This window comes from Ctenopharyngodon idella, chromosome 15 (assembly GCF_019924925.1).
Source record: "Ctenopharyngodon idella isolate HZGC_01 chromosome 15, HZGC01, whole genome shotgun sequence".
NCBI classification, from domain to species: Eukaryota; Metazoa; Chordata; class Actinopteri; order Cypriniformes; family Xenocyprididae; genus Ctenopharyngodon; species Ctenopharyngodon idella.
Window position 1 is genome coordinate 38,277,732 of NC_067234.1, and position 20,797 is coordinate 38,298,528.

The 20,797-nt window shown below is 37.0% G+C and overlaps 2 protein-coding genes across 5 annotated transcripts in view; both read left to right on the forward strand.

Annotated features, from left to right (window-relative positions):
• Nucleotides 1-20: 20 nt before the first annotated feature.
• On the forward strand, nt 21-17,266 carry LOC127495840 (26S proteasome non-ATPase regulatory subunit 2). Its single transcript, XM_051863213.1, has 21 exons — nt 21-218; nt 580-636; nt 4,382-4,546; nt 4,652-4,773; nt 6,396-6,620; nt 6,700-6,858; nt 6,983-7,127; nt 7,802-7,862; nt 7,938-8,084; nt 8,182-8,288; nt 8,944-9,071; nt 10,060-10,147; nt 10,230-10,392; nt 10,525-10,626; nt 10,709-10,851; nt 10,931-11,014; nt 12,111-12,279; nt 12,410-12,504; nt 14,121-14,247; nt 14,346-14,464; nt 16,817-17,266. Exons 1-21 carry the CDS (start codon nt 114-116, stop codon nt 16,997-16,999), a joined length of 2,694 nt encoding a protein of 897 aa, XP_051719173.1. The 5' UTR covers nt 21-113; the 3' UTR covers nt 17,000-17,266.
• A 515-nt stretch (nt 17,267-17,781) lies between these two features.
• LOC127495078 (eukaryotic translation initiation factor 4 gamma 1-like) overlaps nt 17,782-20,797 on the forward strand; it is a 49,815-nt gene continuing 46,799 nt past the window's right edge. For 3 of the 4 annotated variants that reach the window (XM_051861487.1, XM_051861489.1, XM_051861490.1), the window contains exon 1: nt 17,782-17,948. The gene's annotated coding sequence lies outside the window, so the exon portion shown is untranslated. Of the gene's footprint in view, nt 17,949-19,267; nt 19,412-20,797 lie in introns of those variants that run through there. The other variant, XM_051861488.1, reaches the window with a different exon arrangement.

Here is a 20,797-nt window from a genome sequence, read left to right on the forward strand (position 1 = left end):
GTGCGGTCAGCAGGCGACAGTAGAGCGCGCGGTGCCATATCGCATCAGCCGCAGAAGAAGAAACAGTAGCAGCGGTAGTGAGTCGCATTCAGAGAAACAGCAGCAACAAAATCATGGAGGAAACGGCAAAAAAGGAGAAAAAGCAGGACGAAATCAAGGAGGAGAAGGACAAACAACCGGCGGGGAAAGAGAAGGAGAAGAAAGAGGAGCAGGAGCTGGTGAGAGAGAGAAAAACAGCCGCGTTTGAATTCCGCCTGAGTCACTCTGCAGGCCAGACTCTCAAACACACTCACACACTACACTAACATTCATTTTTTTTCATGATTTATCAATGAATACAAATCACTGTCGGCACAAAACACCTTAAAGCATCATGTATGTGATTATAAGACTAATATATGATCTTTATATGTGTCGTGTAATTCTATAAACACAGGGATGTTTGAATATAGTTTATAGAAATGCTTCCCTGAGGAGAAATTCAGTGGTCTGATTTTTAAAATAATTATCTTTCATTGTTTGAAGATTTCTGATGTTATAAATAATAATTTATCTGATGTATTTGTGTTGTTTTTGCAGTCAGAGGAGGACAAACAGCTTCAGGAGGAGCTGGAGATGCTCGTGGAAAGACTCGCTGTAAGTTGAGTTTGTTTTTGTTGGATTTATTAATTATTCTTGGTTGAACTGTCAATTTGTCACATTTTAAAAAGCAACATTATGTGTGTTTACATACCTAAAAAATATCCTGAATTGCATGCGATTTATTGTTATAGAAGGAAATTGGGTATCAACATACAGTAAGGTTTCATTTGTTAACATTAGTTAAAATGATCCAATATTTCTACAGCGGTTTAATGTTAATTTCGACAATTACTAATACATTATTAAAATAAAAAGATGTATTTGTTAACATCAGTTAATGTGATGTTAACTAGCATGAACAAACATTAAGAATTAACTAATTAATCACACATTAATTGTGATTAATCACTCCTAACATTAAAGTTTTTAATATATTTCTATATTGTAATACTTTCACATTGAATCTCCAAAATAATGTAGAAACAACATGAACAGTATATTTGAAATCTTTGTTTAATGGCGTCTTTTTACTGTGAATGAAGTTGAAATAATTGTGAATGAAGCCCAGTCTCACTAATACCAGTACTTAGCCATTAATTATAGCCACTGAGCATTACAATATAATTGAAAGGTATTATTTTTTAACATTTAATAGGCTTTAAAATATAAAACAATGAACTTAGGAGAACAATCTTCACATAAACCCATAATGTCACATTTAGCTGTGCCTTTAACATATCAGTGCTCAACACTAGGGATTTTTTCTACTGGTCCAGTCAGACCATTTCAGATTTTACCTGCCCTGCTAAAATGCACAAAAAAATATTGTTTTTGTTGTTTTTGACCCATGTAACCTTGTAAACAGTACAGGAAATGAATAAAGTTATCAAACACTTCAGTCTTCACTGCATAAATTATAAATGAAATGTAGATTAATCCTTATTAAAGCTACAAACGTTATTCAGTCAAGAGCAGTGAGTGATTTTCTCTGTCTTTTGTTCTTTAATTAACATTAATGACAGTGACAGTGTTTCCCACAGAATTTTGTGAGACTGTGGTGGGTGGACATCGGCCCTTCTAGGGGGGTCCGGTGGCATGCCCCTCCGGAAGAAAATTTGAACATTTAAATGCACAAATCTGGTGCATTTTGAAAGCAAAATTAAGTGTCTACATCAATGAAGAAATTTGTTCTCTTGTAAACAATTTTGTGCTCTCGTAGTAATTTTTTAGTGGTTGCATAGACATGAATGGTGATGGTGGGGCACATTAGTCACATAAACAACATATAGTAAATGATAGTTCATAAATGGTCAAACATGTAGAGTATACATTTGAACCATCAAAAATATGTGGCAAAAGAGATTACCTTTGTTGAATTAATTTATTTCTAAAATAATTAGTGGGGGCCGGTAATACATATTTATACAATTATTATTTACTAGGGGCGTAATGGTTCAAATTACTTAAGGTTCGGTTTTTATTACGGTTTTAGGGTCACAGTTTCAGTACGGTTCGGTATGTGCTATGTTCAGGGGAAAAAGGACTGTCAAATAAAAATAAAGAAAAATAAGAACAAATAATCAAACTACAAGCACAAATAAATACAGTAGAGCAAAGATTCAAATAAAATAAACTGTGCTTTTCAGGTTTTCAGTAGTTTTCAGGTACAGAATAAAGTATTGATTAAAGTGTAAAATAACATTACATATTTGACTGTATAAATTAAAGATTAATCCTTAAAGTTACAAAAGCTATTCAGTCAAAAGCAGTGAGTGATTTCCTTGTCTTTTGTTGTTTGATTAACATTAAAAACACAGACAGTAGTAATATTTGTCTGCTGTCACTTTAAGACAATGCAATTATCCAATTATCCTGTCTTTCTCGACTGTATAAGTTCACTTAAGGCATAACAGACTCTGCGTGCATCTCAATCAGCTCCCTAGTTAGGGCACTGATCAGGGAGTCGGCCGCATTCATTTACATGATGTACTGATTCATGACCTAGGAAGCTAGGGAGCTGATTGAGAAGCAGGGTATGTCTGCTAGGATAGGCTACTCATCAAGACAGGCATGTTGACATAATTTTTGTGTGAAAAGCGCAAGACTTGAAAGAGAACTCAATATTTGCGTGCTGTCTGAGACACGGGTTTCCGCATGTGCGCTTCAGATGAGTGCATACACAAATCTTCTCACAGCGCGCACGAGTTCTCACTCGCATCTTCTGGCTCTTGAATGTTTAAATTGGCAGGGGTTAAAGGGTTAGTTCACACAAAAATGAAAATAATGTCATTTATTACTCACCCTCATGCCGTTCCACACCCGTAAGACCTTCGTTAATCTTGAGAACACAAATTGAGATATTTTTGTTGAAATCCAATGGTTCCATGAGGCCTACATAGCCAGCAATGACATTTCCTCTCTCAAGATCCATAAAGGTACTAAAAACATATTTAAATCAGTTCATGTGAGTACAGTGGTTCAATATTAATATTATAAAGCGATGAGAATATTTTTGGTGCGCCAAAAAAAAACAAAATAACGACTTATTTAGTGATGACCGATTTCAAAACACTGCTTCAGAAAGCTTCGGAGCGTAATGAATCAGCGTATCGAATCATGATTTGGATCGCGTGTCAAACCGCCAAACTGCTGAAATCACGTGACTTTGGCGCTCCGAACCGCTGATTCGACACGATGATTCATAACGCTCCGAAGCTTCATGAAGCAGTGTTTTGAAAAGATCAACGAAGGTCTTACGGGTATGGAACGGCATGAGGGTGAGTAATTAATGACACAATTTTCATTTTTGGGTGAACTAACCCTTTAACATGAGTTTAGTTTAAACACGGATAGCAACGTCGTGTGCTGTTCAGGTTTTACCTGCGCTCGCGCTCTATCAACACCCGGTGCATACGGCACTCGTATTGAACAAAGTTTACAAAGAGTGACTGTTTTGTCCACGTTTTTTTTTTTTTTTTTTTTTTGGGTCATTGCTGTTGTTGTAATGTATTGGGAAGCCAGAATGCGTATCCATAGACAGAAACATTAGCCGAACTCGGTCTGTCTGTTGTAACACCTCAAGCACTCGATTCTCCCGACTCCACTACAGAGGGATAATCTAGTGAACGCCCGTTGTGCCCCTTTCGCACGCTGCATGCATTTAGACAGAAATAGCTCCTTTCGCTCGACGGAGCAGCTATTCGTTTTCTGTGGGGGTATTAAGAGACACTATATTTCCGGTTCTCATATATTCATATATTAGGAACATATTTCCGGTTCTTTTTGAGACTGTGGCGGGACAAATTAGAATGTGGCGGGCCGCCACAGTCTAGTTAATGTATGGGAAACACTGCTTCATCAGGTTTATTAGGCTGCTGTCACTTAAACTTAAAAAATAATTGCATGCGTTAAAACATTAATATTGACAGCCTGAATTTTTACTAACATTAACAAAGATTAATCAATGCTTTACAAATATATTGTTCATGTTAGTTAATGCTATTAAATGAGACCTTTATTGTAAAGTGTTACTAGAATTAGTTTTCACAATAATGATCAAATTGTAATGAATTTCTTTATTTCTGAAATGACTTGATGATGCAAAAAAAAAAAAATGCTTACCAATAATGTCAATGCCCATTTTTTCCACAATACAGTCAAATCATGGATAAAATAAATGGATAAAATCACTAAATTATTTCCAACTAAATATTTAGTTTCACTCGAAGTTAAATGTCGATTTTTTTTTTATTTATTTATTTTTTTTGCTAAAGACGCTTGTTTCCTCTCTGTTGCGCAGGAGAAGGACACGTCTCTGTATCGTCCTGCTCTGGAAGAACTGCGTCGTCAGATTCGCTCCTCCACCACCTCGATGACATCAGTGCCCAAACCGCTCAAGTTCCTGCGACCCCATTATGCCAAACTCAAAGAGATCTACCAGAATATGGCGGCCGGAGAGAACAAGGTGTGTTTGCAGCATCATTTATGTAACTCTGTTTTATAGGATGATTTTATTAGAACAATCAGCATATGTTTGTGTAGAGTGTGACAGTCTTTCTCTGTTTGACAGCATTTCTGTGCTGACGTGGTGTCTGTTCTCGCCATGACCATGAGCACCGAGCGGGAGTGTCTGAAGTATCGTCTGCAGGGCTCACAGGAGGAGCTCGCGTCATGGGGCCACGAATACGTCAGGTATGAAAAAAAGGACAGCCAGACAACATGCACTTTAGACCAGTGCTGTTATTGTTTGCGAAAACTATTACAAATCATTTTCAGTAATTGAAATAGAGCTTAAAGGTGCAGTAAGTGATTTCTGAGAAACTGTTGAAAGTAGATCAGACCGAGCACCAAAACATACTTGTAGCCAATCAGCAGTAAGGGGCGTGTCCATTCATGATGGGGGAGGTGCCTGTGTTGTGTATATATATATATATATATCACTCCGGAACTCTGTCCTGCTCCACTGGCATTTTCAGTCTTCACTCTTATTGGTTGTCTCTTTTGAAATTCACTGCTCCTTTGCATAAAGTTGAAATTTCTGAACTTCTGTCACGTGTCTTGCGCTGCTTGACACGCCTACATTCTGTCGCCAGTGGTCACTGTCACTCGTGTCACCGAAAGTCCTGATCCCTCCATTGAAAATGAATGGGATGAATGAATGTCGCTGCGTGTCACTGGCCTTGTGAATGGGGCTTAAAGTGTTCTTGAATTTGGGGGCGGAGCTATAAAGATATGGGTGTGATCCTTTTGAGTAGGGGTGTGTTTGTTTTGGTGATTTCAGATATCATCAGCGATTCTCAGAAACTGCTTACTGCACCTTTTAAGTAAAACTATTTAGTAGGAATGCACCAATGTATCCGTTGATAAAAGCAATTATTTCCTCTATTGGCCGATCGTTTAAAAACAGCCGATGATCAGGGCCGATTATATCCTGTCAATCAGAAGGGGGCAGAAAAACGTGTCAGACTGCAACTCATATTGTGTTTGAAGAAGATGTCTCTCCTGTTTCCACCTGGTATTAAAATGAGTTTTGGTCGATCGAATCACAAGTGGACGAGGGAGACACATTCTCGTTGACACCTGGTATTTTAATCCGTCTCTTTTGTCCACTTTCAACCACTTCTGTCCTGATTTTTTTCGAGGGGAGGGTCTATGGGCGGGTAAATGAATGGTTTTTTTCAGATCTTTCAATCTAATGGACAAAATAAGCTCGCTCAATTTACATATGAACGTGACCGGAGACGACAGCAAAACATACGGAGATCAGCAGCTTTTGTTTCTGCACTGACAGCCTCAAGACCAGCCGAACGCTGTGAGTGTGTGTTAGAAATCAGGAATGGTGAGAGAACATTGTGCTTGATAAGTTTTTCATCTTTAAACCAAACTTGGATCTTCAGCCGACAAAGTTTAAATCCTGTCTGGCTAGCGCGCTTCCCATAATGTTTATTGTGTCAGTAGGTGGAGAGCTTACAGTCTTATGTGGCTGTTTGAACACATTTTACCACATGAGCGTCTACACTACTAAAGCAATCCGGTCAAAGTGCTCAAAAGTGGACAAGCTCAAAACGGTTTACACCCCGCTTACACCTGTATTCAGCGTCATCCACTTGTGATCTGATCGACCAAAACGCGCCTTAATACCAGGTCTAATAACAGTTAAAAAATAGCGGTGTTAAAGCAGGCTCTGTTTGACCCTCTGAATCACCCGTAGTTCACTTTCTTTAATGCAGTCTGGGAACTTTCTAGCTCTTTCCGTGTGAACATGCTTTCTGAAACAAACCGAATCACTGACTTGATCTTGTGTCTGTTTCCAGGCATCTTGCCGGAGAGGTCGCTAAGGAATGGCAGGAGATCGAGGAAGGTGATAAAGCTCAACAGGAAGTTCTGCTAAAGCTGGTCAAAGAGATCGTCCCGTATAACATGGCCCATAATGCTGAGCACGAGGCCTGTGACCTCCTGATGGAAATCGAACGTCTCGACATGCTGGACACGTACATCGATGAAAACGCCTACGCTAAAGTCTGCCTTTACTTGACCAGGTGAGACACTTTTGCCCACAATGCATCTGAACATGTCTTCGAGTGTCGTCCTGTTTTGAACGTGTGTTTGTGTCTCCAGCTGTGTGAGTTACGTCCCTGAGCCAGAGAACTCGGCATTGTTGAAATGCGCTCTTAACATCTTCCGGAAGTTTAACCGTTACCCAGAAGCCCTCAGACTCGCACTGATGCTTAATGACGTGGAGCTGGTGGAGAACATCTTCACTTCCTGCAAGGACATGTAGGTCACACATGCACTTCATTTAGTCATTTACACTCTCTCACACAGTTTGTCTACTGAAAACTAAATCTCAAGTTGCATAACACTGATAGTAACGTGTGTGTGCGCGTGTGTGTGTGTGCAGTGTGATTCAGAAGCAGATGTCGTTCATGTTGGGTCGTCACGGCATGTTCCTGGAGCTCAATGAAGACGTGGAGGATTATGAAGATCTGACAGAGATCATGTCCAACGTGCAGCTCAACAGCAACTTCCTGGCCCTCGCTAGAGAGGTGCTAAAACACACACACAAACACACACATGCAGAAAAATATCCAGGTCATGAAATATCTGTCGTTCATTTGTTTGTTCATTCTATCTATCGTTCGTTTAATCTATATCGTTTTATCGTTCGTTCTATTGTTCTATCTATCTATCTGTCTATTGTTCTGTCCATCATTTTATTGCATTACAATAATGAGAAATTGCAGTGAAATGTTTTATCATGAAAATGTCTCAATTCACTTCAAAATATTTTTAAATTAATTTTAAATTGAATTTAATGAAAATATTATTTATTATTATTATTATTAAATTTGCTACTACATTTTATATAAGCCTAAATATTAAAATAATTAAAGGAAGATTTATATTTTAAAAAAATATATGAATTTTACATTAACGGAAATATTTTTGTCTTGTGAATTTTTTTTTTGTACTGAATTTGATTTATGCTAATTTAAATGAATTACTGAATATTTAATGTTATTGTGTCCTTAAAGGATCATTTTGAGGCGAAATATGACTTTTTGTCTTATAATATCACAGTGCTTATTTTTTGCATGCAAAAAAGTTTTTTTTTTTTTTCTTTTGATTGTGACCCAGACATGTTCACGTTTAGATTTACAATTCTGTGAGATGTTTCTACATATTCGTTGATGTTTTATTCTGATTCTCTTCTCTGTAGCTCGACATCATGGAGCCTAAAGTTCCAGATGACATTTACAAAACCCACCTGGAGAACAACCGTAAGACCCTTCAGATCTCATGAGGAATATGATGATGTTTTGTGTCTTGTGTTTTACTAACGCTGTTTCTCTCAGGGTTCGGCGGCAGCGGCTCACAAGTGGACTCCGCTCGCATGAACCTCGCCTCCTCATTCGTGAACGGTTTTGTTAATGCTGCGTTCGGACAGGACAAACTACTCACAGAGGATGGAAACAAGTGGCTCTACAAGAACAAGGACCATGGTGAGAACAGCCCCATCTCCGGGCAGCTAAACAACATAAATCTGATGTTATTCTGATGATCTTTGTATTAAATGTGTGTTTTGTGTGTCCATTATAGGCATGCTCAGCGCTGCAGCCTCACTGGGAATGATTCTGCTGTGGGACGTGGACGGCGGTCTGACACAGATTGATAAATATCTTTATTCATCCGAGGATTACATCAAGGTACAAATGCACACAGTAGCTTTGTTTCCATTCAAAGTTGCAAATTTAACTTTAAAGTTGCGCAATATTGGATAAAACATTTGCAAATAAAGCAGCGTTTCAATCCTATGTGTTCAAGAGAACAAAATTGCCATGTCCTGGGAAATTGCAGCAAAATATCAGTAATAAAAATGAAAGTTGCTGCAATCTGGCTCTCAGATGCTGGTGTTTGGGAACACAATCGTGAGGGACACTTCTGGAGGGTTATCCAATCACAGCCTCTGCTGAGGCAAAGTCACATGAACAAAATTTTGTGGCATAAAATGCATAGCTTGAATTAAACATGAACTAAATTATTAGAGTAGCATGGTAGTGTTTATAAGCACAGCGCTGCTTTGTTTTCAGAGGTAACCGGGGAAACCAGTGTATTTGTACTGTTCCATAAGCACCATCTACTGTCAGAGATTGAAATTGCATTTTTATTCAGCACATCTGCCATTGAAGACCAATGAAGATCGACCCTTATTTTTACCCAGCTTACACACAGTGTTGTAAAGGTTAACTGGTGGATTGATTAGAAGCTAATGTGCTTTAAAAATGTTGAATAATATAGTATCTAAAATATTATATAGAATCATAACTTCAGTGATTTATTTTAATGATTTATTTATTTTAGTCTGGGGCACTGTTGGCATGTGGTATCGTGAACTCTGGCGTTCGTAACGAGTGTGATCCCGCTCTGGCACTTCTGTCCGATTATGTCTTACACAACAGCAACATCATGAGAATTGGAGCCATTTTTGGGTAATTCACAAATGACACTAACCATTTAGTTATTTATCAAGTTATTATTTTTTTTTTTATAATTTATTAAAATTTAAGCAATAATAGGGCGCTATGAAATGTTTTAATTTTCAGAAATTCTGTGTTTTATGATTTAATTGATGCATATGACTCACTATTTAATCTTAAAGGTGAAGTATGTAAGATTTTTTGTTAAAATACATTCTTTTAAAGCAGTTTATTGTTTATTGACTACTAATAATATGCCTTGAATGGGTTTATCTCCCCCAAAAGTGTGAACGTTGAACCTCCCAGACAGATCCGCTCAGATCACTCACTTTACAGCTCAACCAATAGTGTGAGTTTGGGGGTGTGGCTACAGTAGCAGGTGGAGGCAGAGGGTGTTTATGCATTGCATGGGAAAAGACATTCAGCTTCGGGTACAGGAGTGCAAGATTAAACGGGTCATGAACACATCAAAGCGAACGAAGCGTATGCTACACGCTACATTGATCGTTTCAATACAAAATCATCATGCACCTGTTCAGAAAGACAAATTTTCCAGTTTATATTGTTTACTTTGACTTGTCCAGTGTAGACAGACTCAAGCAGTCAAAAAATCCAGATATGCTGCATCGGTTTATTGTAAGTGACAATAGTCTACTCAACTGCTAACTCATGACACATAGCTACACAGCTAAAAGTATTTCTGATATGTTGGACCTTTTACTCAAAGTAGCTACTTTTACTGGTTGATGCATGCCTTCACAAGCACCGTAAGAGCTGTGATTGTGATGTTTGAGTTGAGGGAGGCGTGATGTTGGCAAAATATGCTGTATTTTTGTCATTCTACTGTCGCAGAAACTACATACTTCACCTTTAAGGTTTAGTGTTTAAATTAAAACATGCATGAAAAATTGTGTCGTCTTCCTTAACAATGAATGTATGATTATTATTTGGAGAAGTACATTCTACTGTACAATAGTAACGCAGCTTTGTGTTTGTGTAGGTTGGGTCTGGCGTACGCCGGCTCTAACAGAGAGGATGTTCTCTCTCTGCTGCTTCCTGTCATGGGAGACTCCAAATCCAGCATGGAGGTGCGTGTGTGTTTGCAGTGGATGAGCGTTTTGATCTGTCTGTGTGATTCTGTGTTTGATGAATCTGTGTATGAACGTGCAGGTGGCTGGAGTGACTGCGCTGGCGTGCGGGATGATCGCTGTGGGCTCCTGTAATGGTGATGTCACTTCCACCATCCTCCAGACCATCATGGAGAAGAACGAACAGGAGCTCAAAGACACTTATGCCCGTTGGCTGCCACTCGGCCTCGGACTCAACCACCTGGGTAAGAACGGCTTCCGTCTCTGCCATATAAAGCTAACCCTGATGAGAATTACAAATTAAGAATAATTACTCTCTCAGAGGCATGATTTGAGGAAAAAACATAAACTAATTTAAATTTAATTTTTGTGTGCAGGTAAAGGTGAGGCGATCGAAACCACTCTAGCAGCTCTTCAAGTCGTACCCGAACCCTTCCGTAGCTTCGCCAACACGCTGGTGGACGTCTGCGCATACGCAGGTGAGTCAGATACTCCCTCACACAGGCTGCAGGTCACATGCTTCATATAAAACACGTGTGTAACCGTTTGTCTGTCTCTCAGGGTCCGGGAACGTTCTGAAGGTCCAGCAGTTGCTACATATCTGCAGCGAGCACTATGACAACAAGGACAAAGATGATGATAAAGACAAGAAAGACAAAAAAGACAAAGATAAGAAGGAGACGGCAGATATGGGCTCCCATCAGGTGTGTGTGTTTTCTCTTGTCTGTTGTGTTGAATTGTGTGTTAGTCAGTGGTCAGTAAGACTGATTCTGCTCTCTGCAGGGTGTGGCGGTGTTGGGTATTGCTCTCATCGCGATGGGTGAGGAGATCGGCTCAGAAATGGCCCTGCGCACGTTTGGTCACCTGGTGAGTCGATGTCAAACACATCAGCTGCTTTCACAGAGAAACCACATGTGAAATGACTTTTTGGTGCCAATTAAATAAAATTGATTAATGCATTAATTTTATTTAGTACATAAAGAAATTGTAAGCATTTCTTAAATTTGATTTATTTCATGAATTTATTTATTTAATAATAATTTATATAAATATTATTGTACAATTTTGTATATTTATAATAATTTATTAAATTTAAGGTATTTGATATATAAAAGTATGTAATGTATTCATAATTTATATACATTTATTTAATAAATAACTAAATCAATTATAATAATTCATTAAATTTATGCAATGCATGTATTTAATTATAAATATAAATATTTAATCATTTGTATAAAATATTGTATAATTTTGTATATTAAATATACATAAAAATATTGAACATCACATTTAATATTTAAAATATAAAATTGTTTGTTATAAATAAATGCATCTATTATAATTCATTACATTTAATATTTTATTTAATATTTATTTTCTTTATATATGTATTATAATATTATAGTATAATTTATTAAATTCATATTAAGTAATATTACAAATATGAAAATAATTGTTATAATTTATCAGATGTTTTTATGTATTAGAAATATGAATATAAATGTATATTATTTATATTGAATGTAATATTTATTATAATCATTTACTAAATTTATATTACATTTAATTGTATTAAAATTCATTACATTTCTTTTATATTTTAATTAAAAACATTTATTTTATGAATATAAATATACAGTTTTATAATATAATTGATTAAATTCATATTAAATAATACTATGAATATGAAATATGAAAATTATAATATTGTATATAAGTGTTAGAAATATGAATATAAATGTATTATATAATTTTATATTGAATGTAATATGTATTATAATCATTTACTACATTTATATTACATTTAATATCTAATATATAAATTGCATAAATATTTATATAAATTTCTAAATAAAAATGTATATTAAAAAATAAGCATAAAATACTGAACTCTTTATGGAATTATTTTCCAGAGCTGTCTTGCTAATGCTTTATGTCCTGCTGTCTTTCTCCTGTGCAGCTGCGTTACGGTGAGCCCACGTTAAGGAGGGCGGTACCGTTAGCACTCGCTCTGATCTCCGTCTCAAATCCCAGGTTGAACATTCTGGACACGCTCAGCAAGTTCTCGCACGACGCCGACCCGGAAGTGTCCCACAACTCCATCTTTGCCATGGGAATGGTGGGCAGCGGTCAGTCATCTGCTTGTGTTAATGCTTACACAGCCTCTAGAGGCGCTGCAACAGATTAATGACATCATGAAGTGCCTCTACCAATCAGAGGGTGTGGTTTTCATGGTTACTATGTTGTTCTCTTCTGCAGGCACCAATAACGCACGTTTGGCAGCAATGCTCAGACAGCTGGCGCAGTATCACGCCAAAGACCCCAACAACCTCTTCATGGTCCGACTCGCTCAGGTGAGCAGCTCAATAGGGTTTGTTTGCTGAAAATATGGACCTGATAATGTCTATAGCCACTCTTCCACTGTCAGGCCAAACCGCTCTCACTGCTTAACAGTCCCATTCTGGGCCGAGAACAGTTTGTAATCATGCCGTCGAACCAAGCTTAAGTGGAATTATAACTGGATCTATTCCTGGAACCGTTCGACCCGACAGTGGAAAAGCGGATTCTGATTAACACATTGACATGTGACATGTATTTGTTTTGTTTTACTAACTATATATATACACAAATTCCTCTTTAGTGCTTGTGTTCTTTTGTTGCTCTCATCAGAAAGAATTCTTGCTTTTTATAACACATCAGCTGCTGTTGTTTTGACTGTTAATGAGCAGTTAATGTGAGCTGCGATCCAGGCCAAAATTAACACACATCAACTCTAAACGCTAAAACAAATTCAGTGACTTTAGTGAGTGAATGAAGCAGTGGCTTTTTAGGAGTTATGTTAATGTAAAAGAAACTGTAGCCTGACCCTTGGTCAATTTTTCCTTTAGTCTTAAAAAAAAAATAAAGAAGAGAAATTGTTGGTGGGTAAAACAAAAAACAAAAAAAAAAACAAACATGAACAGGTTGTATTTCACCTCAAAAAAGGAAAAAATAAGATCTAGTATTTTGTGTAAAGAAAACTGAGTGAATCTATATTAAATCAGTATAAAGGCACATACCGCCATTTTATATGAATTATATATAAATATTTTTGTATTATTTATAAACAATTTTATAGTATTTATTAATATTTTGATTTTTCTATTATTTTGATTTATCCTGTTTTCAATTTAAGTTGTTCATTTTAAGTTTTTTTTTAAATATATATATATATATATATATATATATAATTTCTATTTAGCTTTAATTTGTTTTAGTATGTTTATTTCAGTTAGTTGCCCAGGCAACATTTCTCATTTTCGTTAAAGTTAATATTTATTTTATTTCAACTTTCTCAATGTATAAAAATTATTTTTAATAGTTTGTTTTATCAGATAACTCTGATATATGCTTAATTATATGAAAATATATTAATTATAAAATAGTGCTGTCAAACGATTAATCGTGATTAATCGCATGCAAAATAAGTTTGTTTACATAATGTGTGTGTGCTGTGTATAATTATGTATATATAAATACACACATGCATGTAAATATTTCTTAAATACATGGATATATTTATATATAATTTATATTATGTATAAATATAATATATTTTTGTTAAATATATATATATATATATATATATATATATATATATATATATATATATATATATATATATACTGTATATGCATGTTTGTGTATATACATAAATATAAACAGTACACAAACATATTATGTAGACATTTATTTTGGATGCGATTTAATCGTGATTAATCATTTGACAGCACTATAAATATAAAAAGAAAAAAAAAAAAAAAATATATATATATATATATATATATATAAAAAAAATATAATTGCAGTATTGAAAATGTTTCTAGGGTTTTTTTTTGTGGTGAAATATGAGTCAGGTGTATTTTGTGACCAGTCATTGAAGTGCGTGTTGTGCCGTGTTCAGCTGCTGAAGTGTGTGTTTGTGTTTCAGGGTCTCACTCATCTGGGTAAAGGCACACTGACGCTCTGCCCGTACCACAGCGACCGGCAGCTCATGAGTCAGGTGGCCGTCGCTGGACTCCTCACGGTCCTCGTGTCCTTCCTGGACGTCAAGAACAGTAAGAACATCGCTTTTCATCATGCAGTACCACATCAAAACTATACCTGTAATATCTGTCTATAATATATCTGTAATTTCTCGTCTCTCTCGCTGCAGTAATCCTGGGAAAGTCTCATTACGTTCTCTATGGTTTGGTGGCGGCGATGCAGCCTCGCATGTTGGTCACATTCGACGAGGAGCTCAGACCTCTGCCCGTGTCCGTCCGAGTGGGACAGGTGTGTGCTTGTGTGACGTTTCATGATTTTGGACCAATGAGATTAAGCTATTGTTCAATTGTTTGGGGTTTGCAAGATTATTTGATCAAAAATACAGGGAACATTCTGAAATATTATTGCAATTTAAAATATCTATTTTCCATGTGAATATACAGTAAACTGTAATTTATTCCTGTGATCAAAGCTGAATTTTCAGCATCATTACTCCAGTCTTCAGTGTCACATTATCCTTCAGAAATCATTCTAATATGATGATTTGCTGCTTAAAATTATCATTAATGTTCATATTTTTGTGGAAACTGTGATACATTTTATTTTCCAGGACTCTTTGATGAATAGGAAGTTCAAAAGAATTTAAAATCGAAATCTTTTGTGACATTATAGATGTTTTTACTGTCACTTTTAATCAATTTAATCATTCGTCCTTGATGAATGAAATTATTAATTTCTTTAAAATAAAATCTTACTGCTAACAACAAATCAGATAAACACTGGATATTTTTTAATCACTTTACATTTTAAGTTGCACCAGGTTGGACTGCAGTGATAAATTGTTCTCCCTCTTTCTGTCTCTCATTGTTCAGTTTTATTTTTAGTGTGTGACAAGAACTGTAGCTTTGTGTTTCCAGAGTACAATGAGAAATTGTTCAAAAATAATAGTGCAAGTCATTTTAACCATTTAAAGGGGTCATGAACTGCATTTTTTATTTTATGTTTCCTGAGGTGCACTTATAATGTTAGTATGATTTTTACATTTTCTGCCCTGATTTTAGTCCTCTGATTTTCTGTTTTAAAGGATTAGTTCACTTCAGAATTAATTTCCTGATAATTTACTCACCTCCATGTCATCTTTCTTCAGTCAAAAAGAAATGAAGGTTTTTGAGGAAAACGTTCCAGGATTTTTCTCCATATAGTGGACTTCACTGGGGTTCAACGGGTTGAAGGTCCAAATGTCAGTTTCAGTGCAGCTTCAAAGAGCTCTACATGATCCCAGACGAGGAATAAGGGTCTTATCGAGAGAAACCATCGGTCATTTTTTTTAAAAAAAACTAAAAATGATATACTTTTAAACCACAAATGCTCGTCTTGCACTGCTCTGTGATGCGCCACATATTACGTGATCACGTTGGAAAGGTCACACGGAAGGTGAAAGTACCTCTTTAGGACAAAAAACTCCATCTCATTTTCGCCTCCAACTTCAAAATCGTCCGTCATTGTTTTACCTTTTTTTGTAAAGGGCATTTGACTTAGTCTTTGCATGTTCGCTTTGCAAACACTGGATTGATACTTAAGCCTACGTCACACGTGACCTTTCCAACGTGATTACATAATGTGTGGCACATCGCAGAGCAGTGCAAGATGAGCATTTGTGGTTAAAAAGTATATAAAGTTTATTTTTTATTAGAAAATGAGCATTGGTTTCTCTAGGACTCTTATTCCTCGTCTGGGATCATGTAGAGCTCTTTGAAGCTGCACTGAAACTGACATTTGGACCTTCAACCCGTTGAACCCCAGTGAAGTCCACTATATGGAGAAAAATCCTGGAATGTTTTCCTCAAAAACTTGAAATTTCTTTTCGACTGAAGAAAGAAAGACAAACATCTTGGATGACATGGGGGTGAGTAAATTATCAGGAAATTTTAATTCTGAAGTGAACTAATCCTTTAAGGGCGTGTCTGCTGTGTCTTCAGTGTAAACGCCCACTGCTGTGATTGGCTGACGTGTTTGCATATGAAATGAGCATTGCATTTGGAACTCCCTCAAATTTTTACTACATTTTTACCCTCACAGCTGTCAAGATTAACGAATCGTGTTGATTACAGCATTATATTTAGATCTACTCCCATCGCATGAAAGGTTGCAGCGATGAGCATTAGCCAATGACAGACATGAATGCAGTGATCTCGTCAATTTCTGCACTCTCACGAATGCTTTTATCATAACTCACAGTGCAAACACGATGTAAATAAGAGACTCGTTGTGCCGTGTAGAAAGCGTCATTAATTATAATTGAAGTCGGTGATAAACTCTCGCTGTTTGATTGACAGCTCCAGCGATTGTAAAGGGAGCGTTCTTTCATCGCTTTCTATTTATAATTTAATCACAATTGAAATAACAGATTATTTTCATGCTACTAAGAGACACATTGTTGATAAAATTATGACATAATGTGACACAATTCTGAGTCATAAAATGTTTCAATTAAAGCTGTTTTTGGACTTGAGTTCCGAAACTTACAGGATGTTTTTATAGTACAATGACCTCTTAAGGAAATCAAGGAGAATTATACCAGTAGTGCAAAATAAATTTTGAAAGATAATGAAATAATGTGATATATCTCTGTGTTTCCAGGCTGTGGATGTGGTCGGTCAGGCCGGTAAACCCAAAGCCATCACAGGCTTCCAGACTCACACCACACCAGTGCTGCTGGCCCACGGCGAGCGCGCCGAACTCGCCACAGAGGAGTTCATCCCCGTCACGCCCATCCTGGAGGGCTTTGTCATTCTGCGCAAAAACCCCAACTATGACGCTTAGACACGCTGACAGAAGCGCACACTAACTGGGACCTCTGAGCATATTTAAAGGCACCTCGTCCTCTCCTTCTGTTCCTCAGTCTTTCCCTCCGACGGCGAGACTGAGGCGTTTCCTCCCGCCTTCCTTCTCCTTGCCATTTTCTCCTCATTTTGTAATTAGAGCAAGAAATGAGTGTGTGAGTTTATCATCCTGCTAAACATGTTTTGTTGTTTTTGTTACTTGTTCTGTAAAAGGTTGAGATACAAAAATAAAATAATTGTGATCAAATGTTGCTGTGTCACTGAATATTTTAATACAAAAGCTGATATATACACATTTTTATTCAACTACACCATAGCTAATTAATATTCATAAGCCAGTATCTGGCAATAGTGAATGTGTTTCAGCATAATCACACATCTACTAAAACAATATTTTCAGATGTTATCCATAAACCCTCTTTATTATTAATAAACTAAGCAGTTTCACACATTGCAGTGTTGGTAAATGTGAATTTTTAGATGGCCACCAGAGGGCGCTGAAATAAAAGACCACGCCTCTGTGAGTCTCGACCAATCAGCATTTACGAATCCTACTATGGCAAATACTCATAAATATTAATGAAGCAGTGCTGACGTTGCAAAGTGACCCTTCTACTGGAATTCTACGGCGAAAGCCAAGTTCATGAATATTAACGAGCTTAACTTATTTGTTTCAGTCCAGTCACGACACCGAATTAATATTCATGAATTAATACTCTGCGCTCACGCCGCGACTGCTGTCACGTGGTCGGGATTCCCTATTGTCACCGATCCGGAAGTTCCCGAGTCGCCGGTTTCCGCCGGAAAAGGTTCCGTCCGGTCCAGACGGGTCTGTCTCTTTTTCTGTCTTTTTTTTCGGTTCGGTATCGCTCAACTGATCCGATACAGAACCGGACCGGCACTGAAGCTATACGATAAACTCCTGTCAGGTAAGAAACCGCCGCACACGAGACGTTACCGGCGTTGACGCGTGCGCGTGCATGTGTGACACTGTAAGATCCATTGAAAATACCAGACCAAATACAAATACCAATTATTATTATTATTTTAATCACTTAAATCAACATTTTATGTTTTTAACATCAGTTATAGTTGATATAATAACCCTGTTTCTCACAATATGATGTAATTCTGTGTACATGATATCAATTACATGGTGGGTTTGTGGTTTTACACCATATTATGAATGTTTCCAGCTGCAGTGAATGTTTTCTGGCAATTAATTTGGTTTAGTCAGATGATCAGAAATCATAAACAGATGTATGTCATCAAAACAAGCTATTAGCAGCAGATCTTCACACATATCAGAGGATTTGTTCCTGGTGAACTGTCTTTAAATATGATTTAAGCAGTTTTTGGTATTTATTTGTCGTTACACATGAGGTGTGTTTGATAAAACACCCTTGCATCTGCATGGCAACATAACAATCACCCAAAACAGCTTATAAAACACATTTCAATATGCAAACCGGCATCATGTTTCCATTAAGATAAGTCCAGCTGCAAATTACAGCTCTCCAAACAGGTGCTTTGGCCTGTTAATAGTCTGGTTTGATTTCTTATGACATTAATCGATGATACAACTCGGTTTAACATCTCTGCTCCCGGTTTGGAACACAGATTAATATTTCACTGACCTACATTTTACAGATTAGACTAACTGTCCTAATATGAGGCCGAGGCCAAGTGTGTGTGTTGACTTGGTCATGGTCATGAATTCAGACTGTGTTCGTTTGTCAGTAACCTAAACACTGCAGTAATGACATCTGTCAGTATGTCATGAGAAGCACATGATGTCTGAAATGCAATTTGGTGTAAATATAGTAAACATTTGCTTTGTTTTTAGGGTGTCTAACCCCTACAACATCCAAAGAAACACCTATATATTTAATTTTATATATAAAATTATATATAAAGCCTGTATATTTAATTTTATATTATTATTATTATTATTTCCTCTATTTTCATCCGGCTTTGATTAATGGTTTGTGAATGCCCGTTTTTAACGTCAAAGGTGTTTGAGCCCCGCCCATAGTTATTCATAATTACGCGAAGTCACGTAATTATTCATGAGATTACGCAACAACATTTTCCGCGTGCGTTAATGTACTTATATAAAGTGTTTAGTTGTGTCTCCTTGTCATTACTTTATGGTTTAATTGAGTGTAATTGAACAGAATCCACTGTAATTAAGTTGTTGTGGCAGTGAAGTGTTGAATCATGATGATACACCGGTGCATGCGTGCTGGAGCGCGTGACTGCGCCTGCGCTTGCGCGCGCGACCCACGTGCTTTGTCCCGGCAGGCGCACGCGCGAGCGAACATGGCGACGCGCTGCATGTCTCGCGTTACCGGACAGTGAGACACAACCGAGAGAGAGAAAAAGAGAAACGGTAAAGAGTCGTCTGCTGTTTGTGTGTCAAATGAGCGATTTTATATGAATGCGCGCTCGCGTGTGTGTGTTCAGTTGATGTGTTCGTGCGTTACGCGTGCAACTACGCAGTAAGTTACTCAGTCTGGCCCTGAGAAGTGATCAATAGTGCTGATATATGTGTGTATGTGTGGTGACAGGTGTCTTGTGAACTGCTTGGGTTTCGCTGAAGCGCGTTAATACCATGTTTTAACATGTTCCCTGGTAAAGCAGTGCGTTTTGGATCATCGCAGTTATTTGACATTCATTGGAGATACCATGATACACGTCATGAATATGGTTATCCAACAACACCATGATATATTGGTGTTTTTGGTTGAGGCATTATAATATAAAAATGTTTTTTGACATGTACCATGTTTTGCTGAGAGTACCATGTAAATACCATGGTAAATTAAATCACTTTACCATGGTACTGCCACAGTATTTTCTGTAATCCTTTCATTTAACTTGCGGTAGCACCATGGTACATGAATATGTCAATCATTGCATGGTATATATTATAGGAACATGATATTTTCTTGTATTTTGGACATGTAACATGGTAAAACAATGGGATGCAAGTACAGTGCCAGGACCATGGTAATGAAATTTGCATATAATTGGATTTAGAAGATACTTGCATGTTAGTACAATGGTATAAGCCCCACAAATCATGATATTACCATGGTTTATATGTCCAAAAAATATGGTAATACTGTAGTACCAAGTGCTTAAAACCATTTTAAAAACACCATGATAATATGAAGTTACATGGTTTGTAATCAAAGTACCATGGTATTATAATGTTTGCATGCATGTACTATGGTATTACCATGTAATAAAATGCATTTAGTCACTTGAAATTGTACTGTATAGTAAGCTATTCTCACTCAATAAATCATTTGTGTTTCTTCTAATTAGTGTAAGAATGCGTTTAAATGATATTTTAATGAAGCCAAATGTGTTTGAAAGACGTCGATGAGACCGATACCAGTTCATTTGTGCTCTTATTATCTGTTTTTAACAGCTTGAGTGTGTAGTTTCTCTTTTAAAAATGAGCTCATATGTCTTTTGATTTATATGACGTGATGTTGGATTTCTCTCGCACTGGCTGGCGTCGAGCTTCTGGGTCAAAGTTCATGGTAAAAGAGCCGCAGATCGAGTGTGTGAAGCGTTAGTCACTCGTGCATGACTGTCGCATTACTGAAGCCGTCTCACACTGCAGTTCTGTATCCAATAGCAACACGTTTCAAAGGTCTCGTATGAGTGTGTCGTCTTGAAACTCTCATAGGAAAGACAGGCAGAGGGAGCGAGTGTGTTTGTGGGAGTTTCTGCACATGTGAATGTTTGTTTCATTAATGCTTCA